The following is a 17,223-nucleotide window of genomic DNA, read 5'->3' as shown; positions in this document are numbered from 1 at the left end:
CTGAAAGTAGAAAAACAAAACTGGATAGATGCGCGTGGTTCGGTACCACTGAAAGGTCAAAAAGTCATAAAGTTGAAAAATTAGAAAGCAAATGCTACACCAAGGCATGGCTGTACTTTTGGTCTTTTTGCCACTATTGAGATGCAAGCTCATAGGGGTTTGAGGCCACGGCTGTATCCCTACTTCTTAGAACAGCTCCTGACAACATAGTTGGTGCCCCTCTTCCTGTCTACTGACTGCGTGCTTACGTGACACATCACAGCAGATGCTCAGCGAGTGCTTGTTGGGTGGACAAAACGAACACATTACTGCACAATTGAGGAGCTGGTCCCCATTCCACTGGAGGCCTGAGTGCTCCCTAGTGCCTCCTTGTGGGAGACCTGGGAGTTGCCCTTCAACACAACCACAGGAATTTAATTTATGACACAAGACTGGAGTGAAGGAGGAGGGATCAGTAGGCAGCACAGGGTAACAGAACCCTACTTTTGCTCTCGTCTCCAGATGATGACCATGCCACTGGCATCACTGGAGGCCAGCAGACTCTCGTCGCAGTTGAAGCTGACGTCAAGCACAGGCACGCTGTGGCCCTGCAGTTTGTTGACAGCAGCCTTGGCTGCCCGCTCCACATCAAAGAAGTGAACGCACATCTCTTCACTGCCTGTTACCACACAGGCCCCCTGGCGGAAGGACACGAGGGGGCAGAAGATACTGCGTACAGGGTGGGAACTCTGTTCAATGGGGAAGCTTCTTTTCAGCTGTAGCGCCCCTTCGTTGTCCACCACTCTGTACAGCAGCAGTTTGTTCAGGCAGGCATTGATGAGCAACGAGGGGTCCCGTGCTTCATGGCTGACCCAGGACCCGGCAGAGATGCTGGTTACAGGGCTACCCTCATGCACTACTAGTCGCTTGGCTTTGGTTAGCTTTCCTTTGGCCACGTCAAAGAGAAAGAAGACACTGCCGCAGTCATCACCTGCCCAGAGCAGGCGGACAGGGCGAGGACACGTTCTGTTAGCTTGCTGGAGCCACCCTTCACTTTTTTGCCTGTGGAGATGTTCATGACGTGCACATTGTGCTTGGCATTCCCATCACAGTGAGGTTGTTGTTGACCGACTGGAAGGTACAGCACAGCAATTCGGCGCCATCGGGGTCAGGGATCTCACGGATGCAGCGGCCGTCTTCGGAGGCCCAGATGTGCATGGTGGCATCGAGGGAGGTGGACACGAGGATGTCATTGGAGAGGGACCAGGTGAAGTCCGAAATGCCACGTGTGTGGCCCCGTAGCACATGGAGCACAGTGGGTGGGGCAGGCACCAGCTGGCACAGGGAGATGCTGCTGTCCAGTGAGCAGCAGGCCAGGCGGTGCCGGTCGTCACTGGCGAAGCGCACCCTTGGGACTGCCTCATCCACGTGTTGGTCAAGAACATGGTATATGCCTGCAAAGGCATAGTTTTCACTCAGCGATGTGTCCCTGGCCATGGCCTGACTTGCCTCTGCCACCGACGTGGGTACCACACTGCCGGGAGGCCTGTCCTCATAGACTGCACGGTTCATTTGTGCCTGTAGCTGGTAGGAGCCTCTGCTGACAGAACGGCGATGTCCTCGAGCCCCCTGGGCTCTGGGATTGTCTTCAAAGTCCTCCATTCGATCAAGGGTAGTACGGCTGCTGCGGACAATACTGTTGCTATAGGCACGAGCACTAATCGACTCAGAGAGTGGCCCGTAGCGCTGGCCCAATAGCTGGCCCCGTAGCCTCAGGTACTGCCAACGCAGGGCTGGGGTGTGCCCAGCCTTGGCATTTTCCCGCAGCAGCTGGCTGCACCGGCGGATATACTGGGTCCGAAACTGTGGAAACGTTGGTGTAAGGTAGGCGTTGTACCCAAAAACAGTCTCTTTGCGCATGTCCATTTCAAACCGCATTTTCCGATGAGCGTGAATTTTAAGCAGACTTGCGTCTGCAACATTCTCATGACACATCTGATAGAATTTTTTTTTTTGAGAAAAGCCAGCATAAAGCACTTTTATTGCAATAAAAAAACTTGAACCGCATATGTAGTGCAGAGGCAGGGGACAAAAGCTTTCTCTCACCAAATCACTACACAGGACAGCAGAGGGTGAGAAGGAACTGAAGGAGGAAAAGCCAGGAAGCTGGGATCAGCAGAGAGAGCCAACCATCAAAACCTGGGAGATGCTGAAGCTGTGATGACCAGCATCATTTTCTTAGAGAACACTCAAGGATTTGTTGTGGTGGCTGGGCATCCACTGGGTGGTGAGTCTACAAACAGCACCTTCAGTTTAAACTTTCCACCGAAGTTCTTAGAATTTAGTAAGTGGAGCTTGATAGTTACAAGATTACAAAAGTCCAGAAAACCCATTAGAAAAACCATAGGATGAAAAACAAATTAAGCCAGGTCACAAAGAAGGCTTCAGAGGTCCCTGCCTACCCAGGGACAGATATCGTAGTGTTCAACACAGCAGTGAAGGGACCTGCTTTAGAAGGCAGCCAGTTTTAGGTGGGAGGCCTGTCAGAAGCAAAGGCTCTCCCTTCCTTCCCACTTCAGTTTGGGTAGGGCTTTCGGTTTAACAGGACTTCCCTCACTGGAGAAAAATCCAGCCCCCAACAGCATCTGGAATCTGCTATGGCTTTGCAGCACAGTAGTAGAATGTCTTAATATATAATAGGTAAAATTTTCATCCAAAAAATAAAAATAAAATAGAATAAAAATCCTTGCAAATCCCACCCCCAACACCAATTCCTATTCTAGAGTTAACTCATTGCTTGTGCTGTTAACACTTGATAATATACTTCACTGGAAACTGAGATCTCAAAGACAGAAACTGAGTCTTCACCCCAAAACAAAGTAGGTTTATGGCATAGAGTTTAGGTCAACACACATACAGAAGGGGGAAGAGGACATGGAGGTGTCCAAAGCAAAGCTGAGTGACGGAACACATTCAGTCAGGTAGGTGTCTATACAAAGAGTGGTGGGACATCAGGAAAAGCTCCCCATGGATTCATGTTGACCCATCTGGAGGTACCAGATTCCTCCATGGCAGATCCATGTGCAGAGCTAAGGGAGGAGGCCACTTCTGTTATTCCAGTTTTAGAAGCTCCACATCAAAAACAAGAGTAGCATGTGGTGGGATGGTGCCTGGGTGCCCCGTGGCTCCACAGAAATAGTCTGGGGGAGATTATCAGTTTGGCTCTCTGTCCCACACTTATCTGGGCTACCCCTTCTTCCCAGCCTCGGATCACCTCCTGCTTGCCTAGTGTAAACTTAAAAGGCTTTTTTCTGTCCCGAGAGGAGTCAAATTTCTTCCAATCTTCAAGCATTCCCGTGTAGTGTACCAGGCAGGTCTGGCGGCGCTTAGGGAAGGTGCGCCGGTCTCCAGGAGAGATGGTCTCCACCTGCACTCCCATGGAAACGGCGTTTGAGGAGGAGCAGGACGAGGGTGGAGGTAAGACGGGCAGCGTGGAGCTGAAGCGGACCTGGCAGCGGTTGAGAGGTTTGGCCCTGATAGAATTTTTTTTTTTTTTGGTTCTTTTTTTCGGAGCTGGGGACCGAACCCAGGGCCTTGCGCTTCCTAGGTAAGCGCTGTACCACTGAGCTAAATCCCCAACCCCCCTGATAGAATTTTTAAGACTGCCTGGCTTAGTCTTATTGCTGTTAATGTAGATTGCATGTTGTACACATTATAAAGAAAATTATATCTCATTATTTTGTTTAAGTCAAGGAAAAATAGAGAATTTGGGTCAAAATGATACACAGATTACAATCACTTTTCTAAACAAAAGAAACAAAGTAACTGCTGAGGTTAGCAAAGATTATTAGTTCTTCTCACATTGCCTTGTACTGTTTTGTGAACTGTGTTATTAAAAATCCTGAGCTTAACAATATCTTTACAAGTCACTTCATGAAAATAGGCATTTGGCCAATAAGAATTTAATTCCACACCAATGAAACTTTAGAGGCTAGATTTATGTAGGGTAGTATTTGCAGACACCATAATATTTTTAGTTTACTCTAAAAGATGACAAGACAAATTCCCCTCAGTGAGATCCTGGCCTAATATATTTCCTTTACTTATATAGTGAAAGGATAGTGTTAAATATGGAAGCTTTCAATTCGTGGCACTGACTGATGATCTACACAGGGGATCCTTCAAACGCTACAATTAAGGAGCCACCTAGCTTTTCAGCAATACTAGTTCGACTGAGGTCTTCTGGCCCATTTGCTTGATACTTGTGCTTTATACCTGGAAATTTCTTCTTGATGGCTTCCTTCGAGCTTGCATAGATCATTTTACTTTTCAGAGGTGCTTGTTCTGGTGCCCACAAGAAGAACATGAGCTCTTCTTTTCTGGACTCCTTGGTTTCAAAGCTGGCATCATACAAAGCGTAGCGACAATCTTTTTCAGGAAGCATTCCCACAAAATGCTTGAAAGGATCAGTTAAGGTAACGCCAATATCTCCAACCAAGATCTCTTTGCCTTCTTCAATGACTATGCACTGAGACAAAAAACAAAACAAAACAAAACAAAACAAAACAAAACAAAACAAAAAAAAAACGACAGCCTTCTTTCTTTTCTTGATTTCTTCAGGTGTGGAGCATTTCCAAACTTTCATGTTGTAGAAAATACGACATACTTCAATTGCAACTTGAACTCCTGAGGCCATGTTTGCAGCGATGGTCTTTGGGAGGAGAGCTAGGAATCTGGCAGAAAAGTCTGTGCACCTTCTTCCTCGAGGTAGCAAAAGCAGGAGAGGAAGCAGCGCCTTTATCCATTCTTTGTAGCTGCTGGTGCCCTCCCAGCAGTGCTCAGCCCACTATTGATGCACAATGTAGCCCAAGGGGAAAATGTTCAATGTGTTCTTCATGGACAGAGAGTTTCAAGCCTATAGTGACATAAAGAGGGGAACTGAGGTTGACAGCTGTCTTAGGGTTTTACTGCTGTGAACAGACACCATGACCTATGCAAGTCTTTTAAAGGACAACATTTAACTGTGGCTGGCTTACAGGTCAGAGGTTCAGTCCATTATTATCAAGGTGGGAGCATGGTAGAGCCTAGGCAGGCATGGTGCAGGAGGAGCTATGTCTGAAGGATGCTAGCAGAATATCCATTTCCAGGCAGCTAGGGCTAGGATATTAAAGCCCACACCTACTGTCCCACACCTGCTCCATCAAGGCTACACCTCCAATAGTGCCACTCCCTGGCTCAAGCATATACAAACCATCAAATTCCACTCCCTGGCCACCATAGGCTTGTTCAGGCATATGAGTCTACAGGGGCCATACCTAAATGTAACATAATAAAAAGTACATTTGGCCCCACTTCCAAAGTCCCCACAGTCTGTCTATAGCAGTCTTAATGTTAAAAAAATCAAAGTTTAAATTTTCTTCTGAGATTCATCCAATCACTTAACTGCAACCCCCAAATGAAGACAGGAAACCAGCTGGGCAGTCTCCAACCTCTGCATCTCCATGTCTGACGTCAGAGCGGTTTTCACACCTTAATTCCTTTTTCATCTTTGTTGACTGCAGCAAACTTCTTTCTCCTGTGGGGCTTCCACTCCCTGTTAGCAGCTTTCCTCAGCAAATAAGCCACAGCTGAGGCATCTTGAACATACTGGGGCCTACAAAGCCGCTTCAAGGTCAGAACGTATTGTTCCAATTTCTGGAAGCCACACTTGATCTTCTCGGCTCCTCCAAAGGGCTGGCATCACTTCTGCAGCAGCTCTGCCCTCTGTAGCAGTCTAAACTGAGGTTGATCCACTCCACCGCTGCTGTCTTTTTTTTTTTTTTTTTTTTTTGGTGATCACCTCATGGTACTGGCATCTCTAATACACTGGAGTCTTCCACTGCAGGTAGGCTTCACCAACAGCCTCTCATAGGCTCTCTTCATCGTGCTAAGCCTCAAATCTTTTGCATGAACCTTCAGTCCTGGGCTGTGAACTACATTTGAGGATGTACCTTCACCAGTGGCCTTCCATGGCCTCTCACAGTGCCAAACATCAGCTACTCCTCATGACCACTTCATGCTTTCAAAGTCAGTATCACCTGGGTGACTCTTACACATTACCACGTACAGCAGCCCCATGAGGTACAACCTGGTCTATCTCTGGAACACAGCTTCTTTGTGATCTCAGAAAACATTTCACAGAAGATATCACCTCAGTGATGTTGGTCTCTACTTAATCACTCCTAATCTCATAGCTCCAGCATCAATTGTCCCAGGGGTCCCTTCTATATTTCACACTAAATCCAGAGCCACATGGCTGAAGCTGCCATGTTCTGCTGTTTGCTGTGGCTGGAACATGGCCCCTCCTTCATTCTATCACCAGCTTTCTGTTTTCTGACTCCCTCTCTGCCTAAGCTCGGCTTTCCTGGAACAGGCTCTGTAGATTGACCTTGAACTCAGAGATCTGCATGGCTCTCTCTCCTGTAATGCTGAGCTTAAAGGTTGGTACCACTGTGCTTGGATTTAAGCTTTATATCACCTAGAACCTGCTTTGTCCTAGGCTGGACTTGCCCTCAGAGATCTGTTTGGCTTTGTATCCTGTGATTAAAGGTGTACCACCATGCCTGGATCTAAACTAGGAGGGTAGGATATTGTCTCCAAAACCCTTAATGTGTTACCTCTTAGGACATACTATTCAGTTCCATTTCACTTCCTGGTGCTCCTTTAGCACACAAAGTATATATTTTATATAATTCCTTTCTAAACTTTTTATGCTTGTTTAAATGTTCTTCATGAGACTTAACCAGAGAACAAAGTCTGTGATGGGCATTTCTGGGACTTCCTTTGTCAATGCAATTAATCTGAGTCTCTTCACCTTTGCCTCAGGTTGACTTTTCAGACAAGGGCAAAAAGTGACTACATTCTTCACCAAAATACCACATAAACAGTCTTTATACCACGTTATGAAATTCTCATCAGAAACTTCTTGGGCCACGTTAACAGAGATCAAATTACTCACAGCAATGAAGTCTTCCACAAGCCTAGTAGGATGGCCATTATGCCCCACTTAAAGCAGTTCATTGCTTTCCAAATCCAAAGTCCTAAAATCTACATTCTTCCAAACATAAGCATTGTCAGGCCTATCATATTATACCCCACTCCTGGTACCAACTTCTATCTTAGGGTTTTACTGCTGTATACAGACACTGTGACCAATGTCAATCTTATGAATGACAACATTTTATTCTGTCTGGGTTAAAAGTGAGAGATTAAGTCCATTATCATCCAGGCAGGAGCATGTCAGAATCCAGGCACACATGGTACAGGAGGAGCTGAGACTTCTACATCTTCATCTGAAGTCTGCTAGCAGAATACCCATTTCCAGGCTGCTAGAACTATAGTATTAAGCTCACACCCACAGTGACACACCTACTCCACAAGGCCACACTTCCAATAGTGCTACTCCCTGGCCAGAGCATATATAAAACATCACAACAGCCATGGACCTGCACAGTTTGTAATAGCCTCTAATCAAAGCTTGCTTAGGTCTGTACACAGTAACTGAGGCACAGTGCACGCCACTGAATCCGTGCTCTTACAGAGAACACCATCCAGATGGAGACGGTATTTTGAGCCTTCAAATCTGAAATGCAGATGTTGAACCTGAACAAACACATGTGTGCCACCACATAAACAGTCAATGGTTTTGCGTGACCTCTGTGTGCTACGTAGGTTTGTTTTATTTTTGCACAGACTGGTCTACTTTCTGTAGTAGTATTAATATTATTAATAAACTGGGTGCAGAGGTAATACCCATCTCAGTTTTTATGCTCCTGAGTGGAAGCCTCACACACACAGCTGTTATATTTTAATATGCCTTAAGCAGCACAGGCTGCTGGCAGCTGCCCATCCTCGATGCTGCTAGACTCAGTTTCCCACGGGTAGCTCTACTACTTACTAATTTCTGTGTTCCATCTTGGCTGCTTTTGACCCAACTGAGCAGCCCTCTGTGCTCTGTTCTTCCTCTGGTTCTTCCTCCTTCTTGCTTCCTCTGGCATGGTGGCTCTCTCTCCTTCTTCTGGTCCAGAGCCCTGGAAACCTAAAACCCTGCCTCTCTCTTCTCCACAGATATTGTCTGATGGCACCTTTATTTACCTATGAGAATTAGCTGAGGGCAGGTTCCCAGAAGCTACTTTCCGATGCTCTTGTGCAAACAGTTTTGGGAAACCCAGTTAACATTAGAAACCTAGCAGCTACTACCTGTCCAAATTTTGTGCCTCTTTGGAGTTTTAGAATTTATTGGACGACATAGCCCATGTAGACAAACTGAATTATCAAAATGGTTTACCCTATTGAAGGCAGGATTTGTGTGTGTGTTTATGTCTGTGTGTGTGTGTGTGTGTGTGTGTGTGTGTGTGTGAGAGAGAGAGAGAGAGAGAGAGAGAGAGAGAGAGGTAGAGATAGAGAGAGGGACAGAGAGAGACAGAGACAGAGAGACAGACAGAGAAAGGGAGAGTGTGTTCAAACATGTCTTTCTGTGTACACACATGTCTCTCTGTGTGGATATGTCTGTGTATGAGTGTGTATATGTGTCTCTGTGTGTGTGCATGTGTGTCTCTATGTGTAATGCAGTCATAGAATCAGCATGAGCCCAGATTGTATCGATCTCACCCTAAACGCATCCTGAGAAAGATCCCTGGGCCTGAGATTCTTGCTGCAGCAACAGTGGGATCTTAACAGAACGGGGACAACCAGGAAGTCCTGGCTCTGTATCAGCGTCCCAGAACACTGAGTGTGACCTGCGGGAGCATGTGCAGTCCTGTGATTGACCTGTCAGATCTATCAGAGCAGAATGACTCATTAGCTGTCTGAATGTCCTAGCTCATGGGACCAGACAGTGCACTGGCCTCAGGTAGGCTACGTCACAGGGCATCTTCTGAGTCTCAGAATGGAGAGCACAGCTGTACAAATGCTTAGCCCATCAGGCAATAATTCTGATGGCTTAGGAGGCTTTACAGGAAGGGCAGTGTCCCCATGAGAGGGACAGAGGAAAGATGTCCTCTAATGAATCCTCTCCTGCAGGCAAAGAGGAACAGACACTGCTGATCTGGACAGGTGTCCTGCCCCAGTGTCAGGGCCTTGTTCATATTTAAGGCTACCTTGTGGACACTGCAACAATTGTTCCTCAAATGTGCTGTGACTGGGAAAAGAGACACAGGGAACACAGTGGCCACATGAGCCTCACACTGGACACGGGTGACAGACATGAAGCACAAGCTGTCTGTCTCCAGCCACGTATCCAGTGTCTTCACCCTGAAGTCTTCTCAGCTGTCTGTGAAGCAGGGAGAAGTTGATGTTAATCTTGGTCATCAGATGATGAAGAGGACAACTTGTCCATGAATGGAAAACAAATGGACAGTTAGATCTGCCTCTAGTACTCAGCCAGGTGTCTATGAATATTTTCTTGGGCATTCCAGAACTCCTGAACTCACATACTAGACAGCAAGCCTTGTATTTTTTTGTGTGCTGATGTCAGTCCTCCTGAGACATAATCGACAGGGCTTTACTTCACCATCCTGGTAGATCCTGCTTCTACCCCAGGGCTCTCTCTGCTCAGGAGTCACTGATTTCCAACACCTTTACTCTCTGTCTCTCATCTCACCTCCCTGCGCTCTTTAGAGAAATCCTTGCAGGGATCGGCATTAGACCCTGGATATTAGTAATACTGGTCTCCTATGGAGAATGTTAGCATCCCAAACCCCTATCCCAGGTCTGCCAAATACACCTGACCTTTGAGACATAGTCCCAGCCCATGCTTCCTCTCTACCTTTTGCCAGTCAGCTCTGCTTCTGAGAACACCCATCCTGGAGGGCTGGAGAGATGGCTCAGTGCTTAAGAGCAGTGGAAGATCCTATAGAGGAGCCATGTCTAGTTCCTAGCACCCATGGTCACTCATAACCATCAGTCACTCCAGTTCCCAGGTTCCAATGCCCCCTTCTTCCCTGCGTGGGCACCATGGATGTTGAGGTGCAGAGATATGCATGATGATGAAATAACACCACGCAGAGAATATTAGAATAAAGCAACTATGTATTCTGCATGGTCCTCCCCTGTGCAGTGCAGGGCATTCCAGGTGAAGGCCACCCTGCCTCTCAGACCCTCCATTTTTCTGTGCTTCCTCCTTTTTCTTTTGTGGTCCTGTGCCACTTGCCAGTCACCCTGGAGCACCTGGGAAGGTTGGCTCATGTTATGATGCTCTAGTCTGTGTAGTGAGCTGAATACTAGGCTTACTCGTTGTCTCATGTAAATTTCTGAACACACATCAGGCCCTGAGGACAGGCTGTGGATGTTTCTAAGGGAAGCTCAGTGTGCTGTCTTCTTACAACTGACTGGAGGACATCTTTAGACAGCAATGCCTTGGAGGTCGCTGGCCCAGGTTCAGCAGTGGAGGTCAGTGTAACTGGAGGGCCATAGCTTCATGGAGCAAGGCACACAGTGGCTCAGTGACAACTAGGAGAGACACTGGCGCTGTGACTCCAGGTCCTAGGTCTGTACCATCAAGCTCCTCTGCTCAGCTCCCATGTGACAAAGACTATTTCTCCCACACAGCACAGGAGACCACCATGTCAGAGCACTCAGGTTCTTCTGCCTGGTTCTCCAAGGACATGGATTGAGGGTGGAAGTTACAGACGCCAACCCTGGCTGAAAGAGGCCTTTGCACATGTTACAGCTTCCACAGGGAGCCATATTCTCTTTCTCCTGTCTACACAGAAGTGTAGAGAGCGGCGCGGCGAAGCAAAGATGGCGCCGACATCCAGCCTTGTCTGGATATAAACGACTTACTGCGCATGTGCAGGCTTGTCCCCTTGCTAGGGCTCCCTCTAGTGGTGAACAGCGGTACTGCACATGTGCGGTTTATGCACCAGGTGTTAGTTGACCATTAATATGCTAATGAGGTGATTCATTCTCCGCCAATCCCTGGAGGACAAGTAGTGGGGTGATCCAAGCCCCACCAATCCCTGAGAGATAATTAGCATACTGTTGTCTATATAAGCCGAGCGATTTTGCTGCTCGGAGTCCCTGTTCAAGAGAGCTGTAACAGTAAGAGAGCTGTAACACTAAGAAGAGCTGTAACACAGTAAAGGCTTGCTCGCAGAAGAATCCTGTTGCCGCGCGTCGTTCTTGCTGGCGGGACATTGGGCGCGCGACACAGAAGTGCTACTCAAGGCCACCATCAGAAGTGTCAGTTCTAACCGGATAGGGCATGACTATAGTAGCCTTAAAGTAAGAACCTGAGACTCAGAATAAACCTACATGTGCAGGATACGTGGTCACAGCCTTTCAGCAGGTGACAGGATGAGGCTGTCTGAGGACAGCAGGACTCTCATGACTCAGTTTCCCCACTGACACAGGTCCCTAAGAGTGTGAACCTAGAATCAAGTGAGTGCTATTCCAAGTGGCCCATCCAACCTGAACATTATATGTGAGTAACTTCTGTCTTATCATTGCTATAACTGTGTAAATACAAAGTGCAGCTGTCAGGACATTTGGTCCCCACACACCAATCTGACTTATCCCAATCATCTGAGGGGCCCAGCCTTGTGCTGGAGTGGGTTGGAGGGAATTTTGCCTAGAGAGGCTCAGGAAGACAGAGGGACATTTTAGACTCAGGCTCAGTGAACACACGAGTGTCTGGCAGGGTTCTGTGTAATGTGGTGCTGTTGGAGCAGGGCTCATGTACCCCACACGAGTACTCCTTTACCAACCTGCACCCCTGCTCTGTCTGGATCTGCTTAACTGACTTTATAGCACAGATATTGTGCTTCTATAGACCAGCGTTTCCCCTTCCTTCTGTTGATGTCACAGTTGGCTTCATTCTGTTTCCTCCAATGGCTCAGATGTCCTGCTGCTGCTCTCCTCAGGTACTCATTTCCATCCAGGATCAAACCTCAGCCTCTCCTGCCAGGCAGCCTCTCACCCTCTTGCACATCACTCCTGGATTTTCAATGGGAAGCCCCAGTCCTTCTCCATAGGGCTCTTTATTCCCAGCGTCACTGCTGCTCATGGATCCTATATTTCCCTTTTCCAGAACTTGACCATTGGCCTCGATGGGACCACAGTGAAAAAAACTTATAGGTCTGGTTAAATGCTTTATTGAAATGTCAGCATTGAACTTTGGGAGGAAGCCTTGGCTTTGTGGATAGACACAGACATTAATTCCCAGGCTGAGTCCTCGGGCACAAACAGTTCCCAGTCTCATGAGATCCAGCTCTGTCTCTTCTACTTCTTCTTGCCTCTCTGGTTTCTCCTGGGTGATCCTGGATTGCTCTTTGGGGGAGAGAGAGGTAGAGAGACAAAGACTGAAAGACAGAGACAGAGAGACACAGAGACATACAGAGAGATCGATCCTTTTTCTCAGGCGGGAGGAATTTCCTTAGGGGAGGGGCGTACCTAAGGTCACGTAGATTTTCATTTTTGTCACCCACTCATGACTTTCTGTCCCCTCCATTTTCTCTCATGATCTCCATGACCCTGAAGGGACACTCAGAACGTGGACTCATGCTTTTGCTCCTCTATCCCCAACGCTCCCATCTCCTGTCTCATCTGAGCTGATGATTAGTTTCTGCTCTGCATCCAGTGGAGTCAGAAGAGGCAGTGGATGAGTGTGACGGGGAGGCCTGTGCCAAGTCAGGATGGGAATAATGCGTTGAACTCGCTGTTTCACTAACTCTTCCCGACAGACATCAGGTTGTTGTCGTCAGTGGGAAAAATGATACTCAATGTGGATACCTGTGAGCTGTGTCCAGGCTCTGATGTCCAGCCGTGAGGGGCTGAGTACACCAGGACATGTGATGTCTGCAGGGGACAGAGAGGGACACTCACTTGGAGAATGGGGAATTTCTTGTGGAATCCTTCTTTGGAGGAGGAGGAAGACTCAACAGCTTGATACAGTGTCCTATTTATTATTAACTGTAGGGAGCGGTGCGACAGCTGTATGATAATGAGGTGAATCTGGCGCCCTCCTAACAACAGTACTGAGCATGCGTGGAGTTTTGCACCTGACGTCAGTCTGGCTGGGGCGGTACTATGCTAAATGGGAGTTCATGCCTCGCCAATCTCTGGAGGACAAGTAGCTGGGATGGCAGTGGGGTGACTCGTGCCCCACCAATCCCTGAAAGAAGATTAGCATACTGTTGTGTATATAAGCCGCGGTAACACTTAAAGCTGTAACACTTGGAGCTGTAACACTTGGAGCTGTAACACTTAGGGCTGGCTGCCGCCGCCTCCCTGTATCAACAAAGAAGGTGTCCTGCAGTAAAGGCTGTTGAGAAGAATCCAACTGTGTTGCGTCTTCCTTGCCGGACGAGGTGGGCGCGACAATTAACTGTCTACTTCACACAGCACAAATTCCACCTGGGAGATTGCTCATCTGCATAGCTGTCCTCATCAGGTCTGGCTGTGTGCATGTCTGTGAGGGAGTGTCTGAACTGATGCAGGAGACCGAGCCCACTGTGGGCAGCACCATCCCTAGGCAGATGGTCCTCTGTTGTCTAAGAGAGCTACCTGAGCATGAGTCGGAGAAAGAGCCAGCAAACAGCATGTCTTGTGCCTTGACTTCCTCCCGTGCTGCACCTTGACCCAAGTCTGGACAGGAAATGCATGCTCTGCTCTCCTGAAAGGATTCCGTTAAGGGTGTTTTTTATCACAGTGAAAGAAAGAAACCCAAACTGGTGTACAGGGGGCAGCATTTGGAGCATTCATTTGAGTCAATGTCCTGTTCCCTGCTGTAATAGAAGACCCCTGAAATATACTATGGGCCAACAGAAGGAAGGAATGAGCCCCCAGAGATGGGTCAGTGAGTACAGGTACACCCCCTTTCCATTCCTGTCGTCTCCTTTGAAGGGAAATGCACCATGCCTTTCCACTGACAGTTTGTGAGCTCTAGGTTCCTCCCAAGGGGTACAACCTCTGGATGCCCACTTCTTCCAACTGTAATCCAGGACCTTCCAGGAAGATATGGAACCCTGCCTAGACCCACCCTACCCTAGATGGAAACAGGAGTTCTGCAGAGCACAGTGGGCAGGATGACAGGCTCTGCATCCACCTGTGCTGAAGAGATCAGGAAGGATACAGTTGACTTGTTGAGAACTACAGATGGCGATAACAAGATGCTCTGGAGCCCTGGGTCAGTCCATGTACAGTCTTTGGAGAGTGGTTTAGTCCCTGGGAGCTCTGGTTGGTTGGCATTGTTGGTCTCAGGGATTGCAAGCCCCTTCAGCTCTTTTTTTTTAACTTGAGTATTTCTTATTTACATTTTGAATGTTATTCCCTTTCCCGGTTTCCGGGCAAACATCCCCCTAACCCCCCCCCCTCTATATGGATGTTCCCCTCCCCATCCTCCCCCCATTACCGCCCTCCCCCCAACAATTACGTTCACTCGGGGTTCAGTCTTGGCAGGACCAAGGGCTTCCCCTTCCACTGGTGATCTTACTGGGCCATTCACTGCTACCTATGAGGTTGGAGCCCAGGGTCAGTCCATGTATAGTCTTTGGGTAGTGGCTTAGTCCCTGGAAGCTCTGGTTGTTTGGCATTGTTGTTCATATGGGGTCTCAAACCCCTTCAAGCTCTTCCAGTCCTTTCTCTGATTCCTTCAATGGGGGTCCTGTTCTCAGTTCAGTGGTTTGCTGCTGGCATTCGCCTATGTATTTGCTGTATTCTGGCTGTGTCTCTCAGGAGCGATCTACATCCGGCTCCTGTCGGCCTGCACTTCTTTGCTTCATCCATCTTGTCTAATTGGATGGCTGTATATGCATGGGCCACATGTGGGACAGGTCCTGAATGGGTGTTCCTTCTGCCTCTGTTTTAATCTTTGCCTTCCTATTCCCTGCCAAGGGTATTCTTGTTCCCCTTCTAAAGAAGGAGTGAAGCATTCGCATTTTGATCATCCGTCTTGAGTTTCATGTGTTCTGTGCATCTAGGGCAATTCAAGCATTTGGGCTAATAGCCACTTATCAATGAGTGCATACCATGTGTGTTCTTCTGTGATTGGGTTATCTCACTCAGGATGATATTTTCTAGATCCATCCATTTGCCTATGAATTTCATAACATCATTGTTTTGATAGTTGAGTAATATTCCATTGTGTAGATGTACCACATTTTCTGTATCCATTCCTCTGTTGAAGGGCATCTGGGTTCTTTCCAGCTTCTGGCTATTCTAAATAAGGCTGCTATGAACATAGTGGAGCACGTGTCTTTGTTATATGTTGGGGCATCTTTTGGGTATATGCCTAAGAGAGGTATAGCTGGGTCCTCAGGTAGTTCAATGTCCAATTTTCTGAGGAAACTCCAGACTGATTTCCAGAATGGTTGTACCAATCTGCAATCCCACCAACAATGGAGGAGTGTTCCTCTTTCTCCGCATCCTCGCCAGCATCTGCTGTCACCTGAGTTTTTGATCTTAGCCATTCTCACTAGTGTGAGGTGAAATCTCAGGGTTGTTTTGATTTGCATTTCTCTTATGACTAAAGATGTTGAACATTTCTTTAGGTGTTTCTCAGCCATTCGACATTCCTCAGCTGTGAATTCTTTGTTTAGCTCTGAACTCCATTTTTTAAGGTTATTTGACTCCCTGTGGTCTAACTTCTTGAGTTCTTTGTATATTTTGGATATAAGCCCTCTATCTGTTGTAGGATTGGTAAAGATCTTTTCCCAATCTGTTGGTTGCCGTTTTGTCCTAACCACAGTGTCCTTTGCCTTACAGAAGCTTTGCAGTTTTATGAGATCCCATTTGTCGATTCTTGATCTTAGAGCATAAGCCATTGGTGTGTTGTTCAGGAAATTTTCTGCAGTGCCCATGTGTTCGAGTTGCTTCCCCACTTTTTCTTCTATTACTTTGAGTGTATCTGGTTTGATGTGGAGGTCCTTGATCCACTTGGACTTAAGCTTTGTACAGGGTGATAAGCATGGATCGATCTGCATTCTTCTACATGTTGCCCTCCAGTTGAACCAGCACCATTTGCTGCTGAAAATGCTATCTTTTTTCCATTGGATGGTTTTGGCTCCTTTGTCAAAAATCAAGTGACCATAGGTGTGTGGGTTCATTTCTGGGTCTTCAATTCTATTCCATTGGTCTATCTGTCTGTCTCTGTACCAATACCATGCAGTTTTTATCACTATTGCTCTGTAATACTGCTTGAGTTCAGGGATAGTGATTCCCCCTGAAGTCCTTTTATTGTTGAGGATAGTTTTAGCTATCCTGGGTTTTTTGTTATTCCAGATGAATTTGCAAATTGTTCTGTCTAACTCTTTGAAGAATTGGATTGGTATTTTGATGGGGATTGCATTGAATCTGTAGATTGCTTTTGGTAAAATGGCCATTTTTACCATATTAATCCTGCCAATCCATGAGCATGGGAGATCTTTCCATCTTCTGAGGTCTTCTTCAATTTCTTTCTTCAGAGGCTTGAAGTTCTTATTGTAGAGATCTTTTACTTGCTTGGTTAAAGTCACTCCGAGGTACTTTATATTATTTGGGACTATTATGAAGGGTGTCATTTCCCTAATTTCTTTCTCGGCTTGTTTCTCTTTTGTGTAGAGGAAGGCTACTGCTTTATTTGAGTTAATTTTATACCCAGACACTTTTCTGAAGTTGTTTATCAGCTTTAGTAGTTCTCTGGTGGAACTTTTGGGATCACTTAAATAAACTATCATATCATCTGCAAATAGTGATATTTTGACTTCTTCTTTTCCAATCTGTATCCCCTTGATCTCCTTTTGTTGTCTGATTGCTCTGGCTAGAACTTTGAGTACTATATTGAATAAGTAGGGAGAGAGTGGGCAGCCTTGTCTAGTCCCTGATTTTAGTGGGATTGCTTCAAGTTTTTCTCCATTTAGTTTAATGTTAGCGACTGGTTTGCTATATATGGCTTTTACTATGTTTAGGTACGGACCTTGAATTCCTATTCTTTCCAGGACTTTTATCATGAAGGGGTGTTGAATTTTGTCAAATGCTTTCTCAGCATCTAATGAAATGATCATGTGGTTTTGTTCTTTCAGTTTGTTTATATAATGGATCATGTTGATGGTTTTCCTTATATTAAACCATCCCTGCATGCCTGGGATGAAGCCTACTTGATCATGGTGGATGATTGTTTTGATGTGTTCTTGGATTCGGTTTGCCAGAATTTTATTGAGTATTTTTGCGTTGATATTCATAAGGGAAATTGGTCTGAAGTTCTCTTTCTTCGTTGGGTCTTTGTGTGGT

At 46.7% G+C, this 17,223-nt stretch overlaps 1 protein-coding gene and 2 pseudogenes across 1 annotated transcript; all 3 read right to left on the bottom strand.

Annotated features, from left to right (window-relative positions):
* Window positions 1-479: 479 nt before the first annotated feature.
* Window positions 480-1,869, bottom strand: Wdr13-ps1 (WD repeat domain 13, pseudogene 1; annotated as a pseudogene).
* A 1,221-nt stretch (window positions 1,870-3,090) lies between these two features.
* Window positions 3,091-3,441, bottom strand: Fkbp1a-ps1 (FKBP prolyl isomerase 1A, pseudogene 1; annotated as a pseudogene).
* Window positions 3,442-3,703: 262 nt separating this feature from the next.
* Window positions 3,704-4,675, bottom strand: LOC148007268 (destrin-like). The gene has a single exon (XM_087599941.1). It carries the CDS (start codon window positions 4,673-4,675, stop codon window positions 4,145-4,147), a length of 531 nt encoding a protein of 176 aa, XP_087456067.1. The 3' UTR covers window positions 3,704-4,144.
* Window positions 4,676-17,223: the final 12,548 nt, after the last annotated feature.

This window comes from Rattus norvegicus, chromosome 1, assembly GCF_021556685.1.
Source record: "Rattus norvegicus strain SHRSP/BbbUtx chromosome 1, alternate assembly SHRSP_T2T, whole genome shotgun sequence".
Lineage (NCBI taxonomy): Eukaryota > Metazoa > Chordata > Mammalia > Rodentia > Muridae > Rattus > Rattus norvegicus.
Note: the sequence above shows the minus strand (reverse complement) of the source record. Positions and strands in the feature narration are given on the sequence as shown.